The sequence below is a fragment of the Syngnathoides biaculeatus genome, chromosome 2 (assembly GCF_019802595.1).
Source record: "Syngnathoides biaculeatus isolate LvHL_M chromosome 2, ASM1980259v1, whole genome shotgun sequence".
NCBI lineage: Eukaryota > Metazoa > Chordata > Actinopteri > Syngnathiformes > Syngnathidae > Syngnathoides > Syngnathoides biaculeatus.
This window is the reverse complement of record NC_084641.1, coordinates 6,698,427-6,713,287: the sequence shown is the minus strand read 5'-3', so window position 1 is coordinate 6,713,287 and position 14,861 is coordinate 6,698,427. Positions and strand designations below refer to the sequence as shown.

At 45.2% G+C, this 14,861-nt stretch overlaps 1 protein-coding gene across 3 annotated transcripts in view; it reads left to right on the top strand.

Annotated features, from left to right (window-relative positions):
* Nucleotides 1-441: 441 nt before the first annotated feature.
* The window catches only part of zeb2b (zinc finger E-box binding homeobox 2b), a 54,848-nt gene continuing 40,428 nt past the window's right edge, over nucleotides 442-14,861 (top strand). Inside the window, exons 1-2 of one of the 3 annotated variants that reach the window (XM_061829438.1) lie at nucleotides 442-762; nucleotides 1,735-1,875. In XM_061829438.1, the coding sequence (XP_061685422.1) occupies nucleotides 1,803-1,875 (73 nt within the window). In that variant the 5' untranslated portion in view covers nucleotides 442-762; nucleotides 1,735-1,802. Of the gene's footprint in view, nucleotides 763-872; nucleotides 1,876-14,861 lie in introns of those variants that run through there. The other 2 variants (XM_061829454.1, XM_061829446.1) reach the window with 2 other exon arrangements.

The window sequence follows — 14,861 nt, the reverse complement described above, 5'->3', positions numbered from 1 at the left end:
TCAATAAATACGCGCACTAATCGTTACTATTCAATTTCACAGTTTTTTTTTTTTTTTAATTGAGTAAGTGCAGCTTCTGGCCATTATCCAACGGTTTGCGGTCAATGACGCGGACGAAGAACGCGCACATTTCTGCTCCAAACACCAAATGTAAATACATTACAGTATTTGAAATAAAAATCCTTACTGATTGCGGCTGCGGTGGACGCTTCAAGTTTCTCCAAGCGCGTGCGCGTCCACACACACGCCTACGCACGCACACACACAAATACACGCACACAAACTCAGCCTGGACATAGTTGGTTTCACTGTGCAAAAGAGAAGGATGGAGAAAGCAAGAGGAGCAGGAGGGGGCAACAAGAGAGTGTCGGGGGGTGGGATAGAGGAAATAAAAAAAATAAGTTGAAGCCAGAAGATGCTCACGTTTGGCTCCCCTCAATTATCCCCTCCCGTGAAGATAGGTGGCGTGCGTTTCAGGGGGCTTCTCCTCCGTGTGCACTGCAAAGAAAAGGAGGTGGAAAGAAAAAAAATGTCATTAGAAGAGGCGGAACACGTCAGTCCCGACCCAGGTTTGTTTCCTGGAGTGGGTGTAAGACATCAGTTGTAAACCTGCCCGAGCAGGACGCGCGCTCCCTCCCTCCTCCCAACCACTAGCAGGCTTTATTTCTAAGGCTTTATTATCACCGCTGGACCGGAATCCGCTCACCGCCGCCCCGGTGTCATCGGACCAACGCCACTGTTTGTCCCCCTCTCAGCAGGCAGGTACGTTCCTCGCACTTTCCCCCCCTTTTTATTCTCACTCAAAACTGACATTTTCCACTTCAACGGACTCGTGCTTCACTTGGAACTTACCTGCGCAGGTGGACGAGTTCGCAAAAAAAAAAAAATAATAATAATAATAAAAAATCCATGCATGCGCTGGGCTTTCCTCGTAGCCGGTACCAGGCGCTCTTTGGCCGGCGTTTTGCTGAGCGCAGCCCCGCTCTGCTCGGATAGGACCGGACGACGCGGGTCTGCCCGGGCGGTCAACTTAATGGCCACTCGTGCCCTGCTACAATACAACTGACACAACAACCTCTTGTCATTTTCTACTTATTCGCACGTATATGATCTGCTACTCCCGCGACAATCTTTGCGCTTGGCTTTGTGCGCAATTTGCGGCTTCAGCGCGTCCGTCACCACGTTTTTCTTTCGAACATTTTCAGTGTCAGCTTTATAATTGAGCCGCAATTTCCGAAAACTGTTTGCGGTGTAACAATACAGGAGCCGCAATTTGTTCAAAGTTCCTTTACTTTTCCAAACTGAGGTTTTGAGTTTGTGTTGTGGACGCCCGTCAGCGCAGTTTTAAAAAAATAGATTAAAATGTTATTAGTTCCCTATCAGTGAAGAGTTTGAAGCCCAAACACCGTGTTTTACTTTATATTGAAAAGTATTGGGACAAAACAAAATTGAAGAACTTTTCATATTTCAATGAAATTATTTGACATAACGAGACAAACACATGAAGATGTTCTTCAACTGATAATGTATCTTCTCTTTTTTTATGATGAACTCAAAATTATTATAAGTATATTTTTTTTATTTCATTCTTTATTTCTTTTCTTTTCTTTTTCTTTTGTGTCGTTGTATCGGTCAAAGTAAGTTTGTGTGGATGTCTTCGCTAAAACTGTCGCCGCTCTTGTCTGTGTGCCTGTGGGTGGCTGCGTGTGTGTGCGCGCGCGTGCGTGTGTCCAGACAACGAGCTGAAGCCAAGCGTTCGGGTCCATGCGAGCTGCCGTCTAAGCCCACGCGCACACTTCTAAATGAGGCAGGAGATGATGGCGGATGGGCCCCGGTGCAAGCGACGAAAACAGGCCAACCCGAGACGGAAAAACGGTAAGAGCTCGTCCGACGAATCTTTGCGTCTCCTCCGCTGTTCGAGTCCCGGACCGCTGTGCACGCCGGTCCGTTACTCGGGGACAAACTGAGCGCAAACACGAACGTGTCTGCAGTCGTCTGCGCCTTTTGGAGTGTGTGCGAGCTATGAGCAAACTTTAGGATGTAGGGAAGTTGTGTCGCTTCAGACGGGCCTCCTGGCTGAGACCAGCCCGTCGTGGGGTGGAGAGCAGTGGCCGAGGGAGGAGGGGGGTGTAACGGTCACCCGGCTGTGGCTGCTCCCAGGACACGCGCGGCTTGTGACTCAGTATTTTATTTTTATTTATTTTTTTTGCTTCAATGCGCGTCTTGGATGTTTTCGTTTCCATCTACACTACTCTGGTCAATATTAAAAAAAGAAATCTATCTATCTATCTATCTATCTATCTATCTATCTATCTATCTATCTATCTATCTATCTATCTATCTATCTATCTATCTATCTATCTATCTATCTATCTATCTATCTATATATATATATATATATATATATATATATATATATTATATATATATATATATATATATATATATATATATATACATATTTAGATGAAAACACTTGACACAGAAAGCCACGCGTCTCATCGCGTGCTCTCGTGGAAGTGACCGTTAGGAATAAAGGACTTGTCGTCTGAACTCGGACACTAATTGGCACGCTGGAGGTGCACATTTATTGCTTTTCTTTATCCATTTGAGTGCACACTTTCCCACAAGAGGCAAATGTGCTGTGACATTTCCTGGCCCCGTTATTCCTGATTATTCCACACGTACACGCTGTGCGTGTGTACGTGCTTGCTTGAGTCTTTGCGCGCGCCTATGTGTGAGACATGAAGGCTGCCATGCAGCTGCTCGGACAAGCGTTGCTTTTTTGTTCAATGTACTACAGAGTTGTCATATTTGTATTACATTTTTTCCAGCATGCAGTGCCCCACGGATTATACGGATCAGATTTTAGTCATTGATTTGCTGGATCGATAGTCAGCGAACATTAGGTTTTTGTTCTGAAAAGCAGCAGCTGGGTTTCAAAGATTTATTGATGTAAAAAAATAATAATATTGAAATTGAGAGCTTGTTTAGCAGCACCTTTTTTGTTACAAAAAAAAACAAAAATCTTGGCTTTTGTTGCATGTGTACCAAAATATCCAAAAATATTGTTTCACACGTCAGGAAGAAGCTCAGAAATTTGAATCTCAAGTGAAAATTGTTTCATAATAATATATGACATGTAAGTTCCCTGGTTGATGCCCCCCATACATCCCCCACCTCTCCCACCATCACCCAAACACACCCCTGGGAATGTAGAGTGGTATTGAAGCTTGGCTGCTCTCTCCTTGGTGTCCTCTCCCTGGCTGCAGTAGAGGACTAACCGGGGCCGAGCCCAGGCGCGGTGGATCCGCGAGGCCCGGCTCGGGATCCCACTGGCAGTCTTCACTTACTAATCAGACGCAAACATGAATGTGAAATGTCGCTGCAGTTTGAAGGCGACTCTGTATCAGGAAGCGGCTTCATGATTTTTTGTTGTGGGGGGTGGGGGGCTGTTTGAGGTTAATGTGTTGTTTTTTTCAGCCATCCAGCCAATTAGTATTAATGAGGCCTTTGCTCACTATGTTGTCCAAGCGATGACATTCTCATCCAGATGACTGTTGGCCTTCAGGGCTGGAGGTGGCACACGGTAGCACTCTCTGGCCACTGTGTCATGTGATATTTAACCATAGCTCATCACTCCGTCCTGCCTGCACACCAACGTAATATTCTAAAGTAAAATGGCCACGCGCAAGGTGAAACTTTGACCCTGGCCAGGTGTCGCTCATTGGATCCATCTGAAAAAAGTGTGCTCACACACCTCTCGTGATATCCGCTGGTTTTCCCGAAAGACGACCGGCAAGAGCAAATCTTGTGATAAGCCAGGATTTTTTTTCCCTCCACTTTTAAATCCTGCACTTCTCTCATCTGAATCATTACTGATTTCCCTGTGTGACCTATGACCTTTGAGTGTCAGGATGTCCCTTTGGAACTATCCTCAGATTACATAACAGCTGCACCCCTCTAGCGCACTTTGCATGTAGTCTGAATTTCAGTGTGTGTGTGTGTGTAAGCAGCATTGAGTGTAACACAATGCCACATTTGTGCCAGTCCAAACAATTTGTCCATTACTATTATTCTACGGTCTTTTTAAAGTTGTGTGGGAGAGAGCTGTGAGCGTTTGGGGAGGCACGGGGGGAGATGTGGGAGTGAGACAAGGTGCCCACTGCCCCCCCTCAAGGTACAGGGGGAGGGAAGGAGGAGGTTTCGCAGGGCGCTCGTGGACAATTGATTGTCAGCGGTAATGTGTTTCATTTACATGTTTATACCGTCAATAATGGCGGGGGGTTGTCCGCCGCGCCATTCAACGCCGCCATTCCCATACGGGTCGCCAATTGTGTGCAGCCTTCTACTCCTGATGGCTTCTTCTGTGCAAAGAACTATTTCACGGCGCGTCCATGTTGAAAGGATTATTCTGTTTGAGCAAGTGAAATAATTACGGCAAGATGTTCCGGGGGCCGCTGTGGCGTGGCGGCTTGGCCCACAGAAATGCGTCAAGGAGTGTTCTCACACCTCAGTTTAGTGCACAATTTCATATAAGCAAGCGTGCGACAACTGCAAATGGGCGAACGAGAGGTCAGATTTGTCCCATCACTACCGGCGTAACACCTTCGGATTTGCTCTTCCCTGAGCCCATAAATATATATCTAAAAATATATACATATTTATGAATACATCTTCTGGGTGAGAGTCTGCATGAGTGACTGACTGTCTTCTTCCTCCATGTCCGCTTTCTTCCCCACTTATCGTTATCATTTAAAAATGTCCTTTTTAAAAAATAGAATCCATATTTTGTCATTTTATCATTTTCTGATGTGACATTTTGTCCTCATTGTCATCTTCTCTGATATGCGTCCTAGTTGAGCAGCATGTGTACACAGACGTGCACACAGTTGCTTTCACCTTTGATAAGACACATAAAAGCAAATCGTGTGGCTTGTGGCTGCGGAGACACACACACACACACACACACACACACACCCCGCACACACTCAGACTAATGATTATCAACTCCATCCTGGACACCGGTTAGAACATTTTCTTCACCCCACCTCATCTTCCCCCGAAATAGCCAGGAAAAACGTTTTCTGACATATTTTATTTTTTTCATATATTTCTTCGTATTTATGTATTTATTTATTTTTGCATTCTCGACCACAGCGATCGTGTGAAGATGTTTCTTTTCACACACACCCTCCCCTCGCCTGCCGGCCAGAGAACACACACTCGCAGAGGTACCGCCGGGCCAGACCCCTGACACGGCGGGTCTTTGGAATGCCTTAGGTACCATTTCACTTTGGCTCACATCAATGCTGACCTGAATGCCTTTCATATCTGATCCGCCGCGTCTCTCCTGGTAAACATCCCCCGGGGGGAGAACAAAGAAAGGAGCTCCTCTTCTGCTGCTTCTTCTTCTCCCTCTTAATCACAATTCAGCCCCTCTCGCCGCCAGCAGCAGGGCTGCACATTTGCATTCAGCATCAGAAAGGGGGCCGGGATGAAAAGGAGGGGTGGGGGGCGATGGAGGAAGATGAGGGAGGAAGGGGTGGCTGCTGGAGAGAAATAACTGGGCTGTTTGTGCTTGTTTGTTGCCGGTCCCCTGGTTACAAGCCTTTTATAGCCTCCCTTCTTTTGCGGGGGCCTGGGCCCCTCCCGACACACAGATAGTGTTACGAGATGGCGTGCTCGCACTATTCGTGGACACTCAAACTTCTTAAGGAGAAGCGGCGCGCTTGTGCATCCGTGAGCAGGTGTCGTCTGTTTCTTGCCTGGAAAAGTAGTGACCTGCAAACACTGGCAGGTGTCTCACAAGCTCCTTGTGAAACTGATATCTTTATCATGCACCTCCCAGGCAGGATGCATGCAAATCTTAAGCAAAGATGGGGACATGTGGGGTTGGGGGCGGCATCATGTGATATGGATTTCTTTTTACCCTTTCTTTTCCTCACAGAACTTTTTTTTCTCTCGTTTTGGTTAAGAAGAAGGATTATCGGTACACCTTCCCTCCCCCTCCTCCTCCTCCTGGCCAAGCTGCGACGGATTTAGGCAGATTTACTTCAGCAAACACCTTTGGACACTGGTGGGTGGGGTGGGGTTGGGGGGGGGGTTGAAGGAGAAAGAGTCTGTTTGCAAAAGGGGCCTTTTGTTCTGAGAGGTTCTGGATAATGCCTTACCAGGCAGCCATGATATTAACCCCTGCTTTGGAAGGACGGGGTGGCTGGTGTCGGGGGCGGGAGGGGAGTGGGCATTGCGCTTGAAAGGGGTGTGTGATGGTCTTCAAACACACACACACACAAACACACACTCACACACACTTTCGCAGTCAGTGCCAAACATGAGGAAAGTGGTGGCTGGGTGACAACCACTCACAGGCGGGACTTTTTCACTTGTGATCGTATTTGTGGGTACAACATCCTGTCGACTTTTCTTCCTTGCCCACCTGACCTCATTTCGTGGCTTCTTGTTCCCTCCGCTCGCCACCTTTCTTTCCTTGTATCAAACACAAACACAATTGTAAACCTCAGTGGTCTGGCAAATACCTGCACGCACGTGCACGCGTGCCATGTTTAATGCCTCACTGCGGCAGGACGATGCATTCTGAAATATCACGCCTCATTTGAGTCCAGTGACAAGTCTTTATAGGGCCCATCCGGCTTGTCTCATCCTACTGTTTGTTTTCGCTCTACTGCCACGGCACATCCTACATCTGATTTCCCACGTGATCGGCGCACTCATTTTTTTAAAGTTGCAAATGTTATCGAAAGTGTGCAACTGAGGTCATTTAGAAAAAAGAAAAAAAGTCAATTATGATGCTTTGATTTAATGTGTCCGCACAATCCCCTTCCGGAGCTTTCTTAAATTTTTCTTGAATGAGACGATAAAATGTCTTTGTGAATGCACTGTCACCATGTTTCTGAGATAAACGTAATCACCTCAATTGCCCATTAGAAATATTTCTTTTTCCCTGGCGCTGTCTCGCTGGCTGCAGCGACTGTAGAGATGACTACTTTGTGCAAACACATTTGAGATGTCATTCACTGCTGTCAACTCTCTCTCTCTCTCTCTCTCTCTCTCTCTCTATCTCTCTGTCACACACACACACAAACACAAACACACACACACACACACACATGAACACGTACTCCAGTATCGGTATCTCTTGAGGCAAGGTCAGCAGCAGCACATGGACCAATCAATAAGCGATCCATTGAATAAAAGCATCGATGTACGTGGAAGTCAGTATCTTTCCTGAAAAGCTACCTTTAACGTGTTAATAGAACATGCTATTTGAAGCGGGATCTCTTTGCTCCATTATTCACCGGCACCCTGCTCGCGAGCCACCTCAGCGCACCCCTCTCGTTACCTTTCTCTAACGAGGACTCGCTTGCGCTGCTCTGTGCCCTCACATGGAATTCAGATGTGTTATCTCGATTTAATTGCGGCCGATTGCCAAGTGAGATTAACAAAATTAGGTCGTTTTGCGGCTGCACAGATTTCACTGGCTTTCATCTCGTCGCTGATCAAGCGGCCCGCTAACCGGAGGTTGCAGCCTAAAGAGGAAATGGTCAGAAATTACACGCGGCCTCTCTGTTATTCAAACATACATTTAACCTCTGGCAAGAGTGAGTCAAGGAGAGATGAAACATGGGTTGGGGTGGGAGGGGGGCTGATGGAGGGAGGCAGCACCCTTTGCTTTAAATGTCAGCAGCGGCACAGCGCATGGACGTGTGGAGCAAAGTCGAGCGTGGTAAAAAGTCTGAGAGGTGAATTTACGTGTTAATAGGTTCTGACTGGATAGGGAGCCCCCTCCCCTGAACGCCGCGTGTCCTGCTGCTGTCAAAGGCAGATGTCAAACAAACACCTCCTCAGGTAGCGGGGGGATAATCACGCCGACAGGCCTGTCCGCCGCCATCCTGACAGGCAGCTCAAACCGACACTGCAGAGGAGACGTCTGCACTTTCAGGTTCCATCTCGGAGGAAGCGTTTCAATACAACAGGCTGCCAGCTGATGTTGGTGTAGCAGCGACATATCTGCTATTAGTGAGCTCCACAGCTCATAGAAAGGACGTAGGTTATGCGATTTGGCTGCAGAGGTATGGTCGCGATCAGGACACCGTCTGGAGCACTCTTTCATGACCTTTATTGATAATATTATATATATATATATATATTAATATTTCATATTACAGTAAAATCTTACAGAAAACAATCGATCAAATCCTTCACAAAAAGAGGGTGCACATGTTCATCGTCATCGGAAGGAAAATCATTTATGTTCTGTCGGTCACTATCTCACTGAAATCGATCGATGAAAATTCTTGGGTGTAAAATAAATTGAAAGTTACTCCAATCCTAAAGCACACCTGATGATCTCTCACTGCTGACTAATGTGCCTGATTGGAAATCGCTGATCTGGATGTTAGTTTTTCCAAACATTCCAGGCTAAAAGTTTGACTTCCGTGCATCTCAGCAGCTAATTACCGCCACCCCCAGTCCATATGCATCCCCACCCAGGGAAGCCACATCCTTATCGTTCTGCATTCCTCAGATAAATTGCACTGTGTTATTCTTATTACTTTACTGCCTCTTAATGGTCAGGCTCCTCCACACATGGAGCGTTTGGTGTTATTTTATTGTACTTTTAGTGGACAGTATTCTGTTCCCTGCCTTTTGTTGAATTTCGCTCACAGAAAATAAAAATAAATAAATCAATAAAAGGGATAGAACCTTGCAGTCCATTGCCCCCAAATTGTACAATACACTTCCTTTTTGCGGTAAGAGCTTTCTCTTCAATTGAAATTTTTGAAAAGCTGTTCAAAACTTTTTTTCAAGAAGAGATGCCAATAAGAAGAATAAAAAGTGTATTTTATTTTGATTAGATTTGTTTTTCTTCTTTTCTTTTATTAAGTGTAAGCAGTACAATGTTGTGTTTCTATGTTTTTTGTATTTATACCTGTTACTGTTGCACAATATAAGTCACTTGAGTCGTCTCTGAGAAAAAAAAAATGCCCACACACATTATAAGAATATTATAAGAAAGCAGACCTCCATCCACAATTCTGAGGGATGTAGACAGACAACGGAAATGGAGGTGCAGGTCGCTTTAGGGCGTGTCCGGATGTTTCTGTTTGTGCATTCCCTCAACTTGGCTCAGGTTTCGTGAAGCACCAACCGCAGTTTGGGTAAGGTTTTTTTTATTTTTATTTTTGCTAATCAGCTGCAGCGACTGGCAATGACTTTTCAGTAATTAAAGTCATGAAATATTCATTTGTGCTACCTTTGCAGCAGCTATTTTTAATTGTGACAGTATGCAGCCAATTAATATCCATTTATATTGCTTCTTGTTGCTTACTTTTCGACAGAAGAGGTCTTCTTACAACATGAGTTGAAACTTTGTAAATTTCCAGTTTGTAATTTTAAACCATCAGCCTTTTTCCCCCGTTAGTGAGCTTAGTGCTTGTTTTGTCTTTTAAAGTCCGCCCTTGCATTGAGAATTACACACTCGTCATCCAACCAATGGATTGTCTGTTTGTCAATCATTACGCGCAGCATCGCGAATTGGTTGGGATGTCACTCAGTGTGTGTACATATTAATCATTAACACAAATTACCCTTGACATATAAGGGCACATGTCACATGGAGAGCATTGTACTTTTAAAATTTATTTTTAGGGTCAAATACTGACTATATATTTTTGGTCAATTACAAAATGGCAGCGCCAGGTTCTCTCTCTCTCTCTCTCTCTCTCTCTCTCTCTTTCTCTCTCGGTCTCTGTCTCCAACACAGGCACAGGCAGATATACCCATGCACACACACTCCTCCTGAACCGCGCCACAGCCCTCAGAGGGCAGCAGATAAGGACTTTGTGATGAAACTTTTAGTGAATCTGGCGCTGCTCCAGTTCCACGTCACAGAGACCCCCCCCCCCAACACCACCACCAGGACTCTCTGCAACCTACACACACGCACACACACACACACACCACACACACACACACACACACACACACACACACACGCGTACACACACACACACACACACACACTCCTTCTTGCTGCCATATATTGTTATTAATGTTTGCGTGGGAGAGGCGAGGGTGATTATGTTTTTCATTTCTACCCCCCCACCACCTGTTTGCAAATAATTTAACAGCTTCCTTTCCTCTCCGCATTCTTTAGCTGCTTCATCTTCTCACCACTCTGTGTACCACCTTCTACTGTCTTCACCATCCTCGTCTTCCCCAATTGCCCCTCTCACCCCCTCCCCCATCGCCGCCACCCCACGCTCAGCTTTGCAAGATGACGGCTTGATGGCCGTTTCGACAGGCCGGCATTGAGGTAAAGCAGTGTGACGGCAGAGTTTTGTTAAGCTCAGAACAAAGGCTCGGAGATGGCGGGCCAGGCCATTGTCCCGTGCACATATTGGCCTCTTTTGCAGGATTTAATGCTCTGTTTACCTCCAGCCAGTCACAGCTAATATTCAGAGAGGCGCTCCGTCCTGTTAGATGCACTTCAGGGTGACTGAAGGGAAGGCAAAGTTTTATTTCGTGTGTGTATGTGTGTGCGTGTGTGTGTATGTGTGTGTGTGTATATCTGTGTGTGTGCGTGTGTGTGTGTGTGGAGGTGTGTCTGTGTGTGTATGTGCAATTGTCTGGACTGTCCCCTGCATGCTCTCTGGACAAACTGAAAGCATTGCTCAGTGGGATTAGCGAATGAGTGTTGTTTTGGGGGGTTCATTGAACAGAGAACGGGGGGATTCTGGGAGTTTTTTCCTCACCATGTTTTCGGGCAAGTCCACTTACAGTTTACACTCTCTCAGAATGTGTAGCAGTGAATCTTTAAAAAAGAAAAAAAAGAAGGACAGCTGCCACTTGGAGCACTTTGGGGAAAAATGATCCCATTAAAACGTTAAAAAAAAAAAAAAAATAGAAAAAAACGGTGCTGGCGTCTTCAGCAAACACGCCATAGTGGTTTGTCTTTGTTTTTACATTAATTTCAAAGCTAAATTTCAGAGCAGTAAAGACAGGCGAAGGCGCCGTCGTGGAACCCAGCGTTACTTTGACGAGCACATAAAGATTGCGTGCCGGTGCCAGCAGAACCCATCTGTGCTGGAGAGCAGAGGACTTTGATTGGTTAACAAAGCTTGTTTTAAGGTCAACCCCCCACCCCGCAATAAAACTCACAGTGATTGACAAGCCAGGACTCTAATTGTTTTTAGGGAAGAAAGATAATAAATCCTCTCCCTGTTTCTCTGGTAATTAAAGGGTTAACTGGATCAACGCATGCAAAGAACCTGGTGTTTTCCCCCTCTTTTGGCAAAACAGTTACAAAATTTCAGCAGATAAGAAGTGAGCAGTGTTTATGCAATCAACCTAACGAAGAAACAAAACAATTTAATGCGGCAAAATCATCATTCATCTGCATTATAATTGCCTCTCTCTCACACATCTACCAACAAGCTTAATTAAAATTGTGATTAAATGCGGCTGCAGCGCCTGCAAAGACACACAGGCACATACGCAGATAGTGTACACACACACACAAACACACACACACACTTCACCACCTAAACAGGTGCTACACAGTTTAAAAGTAAAGCGGAGAAGCTAATTAGCATTAGAAATTGTCAAATTGCCTGCAAGAATTTGTTAATTTCAGTCACTGATGAGGTAATTTATGGGGATGTTCGGGTTGTAACATGAGGATGATTGCAACAGCACGCACGCTCATCAGCAGGTGAAGTTATTTGCTACACAAACACACCATACCCCCCCAAAAAAAAAAAAAAAAACTCGGAAGTTATTCAGAAATTTGAGTTCAGCGCACGTGGCTCACACATGACCCAAATGTTGGTTCTTCACATTGCAATCCAAGTCAAGGAAAGCACAACATTAAACTGGTGGCTCGGAATTATTTTTTTTTTTCCGCCCGGACAGTGATCGCTGCGCTCGGGATGTTGGCCGTGGTCCTCGCTCCCACTCAGACTTTCCAGAACCTTCACAGATACTGCTGATCTGGACCTCTCATGTTCTCTACCCCTAGTAATTACCTGTCATTGTCCATCATTATAGTTGGCGGCGCTGGAATGTCGGATCGGGAACGAGTCAGCGAGCCAAACCTTTCCACCATCTTGGGGGGAAAAAAAACTGGCAGCAGAAAGTCCCGCTGGAGCCGCACTTCTTATGTGTTTGTGCCGGCAACATGGCGCTTGTGTTTATAGTGCGGTATGGAAGGGGCTGGTCCAGTGGGAGTCGTCGTCACGGCGGGATAGAAGAGGTACAGAAACTCCTCCACGATTGGAACCTGAGTTGTGCCTGCCAGCCTCTTCATCTACACTTTTTCTACTCATCCATCGTGACTGTTGAATTTTTATTCGCAAGCATCTCCAGGACGTTTTCTGTGAGCTGTGTTTTCTTGCAAATGGTATATAAAAAGACACCCCCCTGCCCCCAAGAGTTTGTCCTTTGCCCCTATCTCCCTGGCATCTCTCCTTGCATGCATACTGCGTGTGTGACATTTTATTCTGTGTGTGTAGTGTGGATCACAGAATATGTACAGCGGAGTTCAACTTCAAACTCTCCTTGAGAGATTGGGATGAGTATAACAAATAGAATGAAACGCAAACATGCCTGCCTCAGTTCGACACAGTGGAGGGGATGTCTTGCATGTGTATAAATTGAACAGGACCAGTTCTCGTTGAGCCACACCAAAGTTGCTCCGTGATTATTTCATGTTGTAACCCCCCCACGTAGCCCCGCTCCCTCCCTCATACTTGAAGCAGGTCAGCCAGTAAGTGACAAGGTATTTCGCTGTTTTGTGAACCTTTGCCAGACTCATTGTTCACTGCAAGTGTAGTGTAACTGAGCTGCTTGTAGCTTGCCCAAGTGTGGAAAATAAGATCGAGGGTTGATTTTTTTTTTTCTCACCGCCACTGAGACCCCCCAACCCACTCCCTCACACACCTCTCACTTTTTTCCCCTCACTGTCGTTCTTTCGGTTACACACAGATAATAAAACAGATATCAAGAGGTTGAGCTCACGCTCCCACTTACATTTCTGTTCCACCTAACAGGCCGCCGTCTTCGTCCGACATTTACACTCATGCTGCGTTGACCCGTGACCACGTTTGGCCACGTGGCCTCCCACAACCTTGTGTTGAGTCATGCCCGGGCTGGCGAAACATATTGTGGGTCAAAAGCTCCTCTGCGAGTTTTGGTGGTGAATGCAGTTGCAGGCCTTTCAAGTGTTTTATAAGGTGTATGCAACATCATTGGTTTATTTATGTTTTTGGGCTTTTATATGTTTTGTTTGGTTGCTCACAGGATTCCACAAAATCAATTCAACTCACTCGAACAAAACATTACAGTTATTCAATCTTAATTTTCATTGCTAAAAGCAACATATGTCAATTTAGCAGGTCTACAATGATGAAACAAAAGATCACACAAACTCAAAGCAAAATATATGTACATAAAAACGACAATAATTCTTGATCAAATGAAACATCTGTACACAAGGTACAAGCTATGATTGTGTTGAATTGGATTATTTCAGTTATTACACAAGTTTTTTTTGTAACATTGCTGACATATACATATTTTAGAACTTGTTGAAGTTTGTCTCTTATCATCCCAATTCCTTTTTTTTTTATTCCATCGGATCCTACCATTTTTAAATCCTTTTTTTTTTATCTGCTGAGTACCTGTTGTGATTTTATTATTATTATAAGTGTTTCTGCCAACTGGATGTAAGCGATAATATTATTATAATGGCTGGAGCCGCCTGACTCATGTAACAGATGCGTAGCTGCGCTTTGCCTCGCACACAGCGGCGTTTATCTTGCAGCAGATGGAGGAAGCCTCTCGTGTGTCGTATTAAAAACTGTACCTTGTTTATGGCCTGAGGCGGAGTGCGGAGACAACCGTGGATTTATCAGACAAAATGGTACCCTAAGTGTCTCCCTATGATTCCGACATATTTTTCTGGCGGAGTTCACATAGCTGATGATGGTGCTTAGGTGAATGAGATGTGTGCACAGTGACAACAAAGCTGTGCAGGGAAAAGCCTCGTGGAAAGCCACCGAGAGAGACCGAGTAGTAAAACTGGAGGCGGGGGCATCGCTAAAATTAGTACAGCATTAGAGTGGGGCATGGGGGTGGATGGGGTTTGTGGAATACGCTCACACACGCACACAAACACAAGCAAATAAACAAAACAAGAAGAAAAAAAAACCTTGAGTCAATTTATGCGCAGATAATATGAGCGCGACCTGTGAAGTATGGCAGGGTTCCTCAGGTAACAGGATTACGTGGGCACATAATTGATCCATTCGGAGGAAAAATGACGGGCCTCTAAAGAGGCCACGGCTTTGGAAATCCAGTTTATGAAACAGGCATTCGTAAATTCAAAGGAATCAATACGTCAGTTTTATTACATCTCAGAGCCAGATGGGCATTAAAGGCAGCGCTCATCCTTCCCAAACGCTCCATCACACCTCACCATCTTTTGCCTTTCTTCCTTTTCTTGCAGTGTTGGCACATTTATGTACAATAGAGCACAAAACATGCGCTGTCACAGCGCTTGAGGTTGGTTATTCATTGCTGTTTATTCTTTTCTATCAACAATCATAACACCTACATTGAACTATCGTGGTTAGCTTTTGAAATCCTGTTCAATGTTCCACTTCAGGACTAACTTTTTTTGAGTGACCATGTACATGAGACAGTTTACCTAAGATCCCTAGACTTAAGAACAAAATCTCTTGATATACACTAATCAGGGCTCAATGTTTGATTCCCAGGGCTGATTGGATGTTAGCACAGATGATTTCCTCTCTCTTTTTGTTATGTGCGTCTGCAAA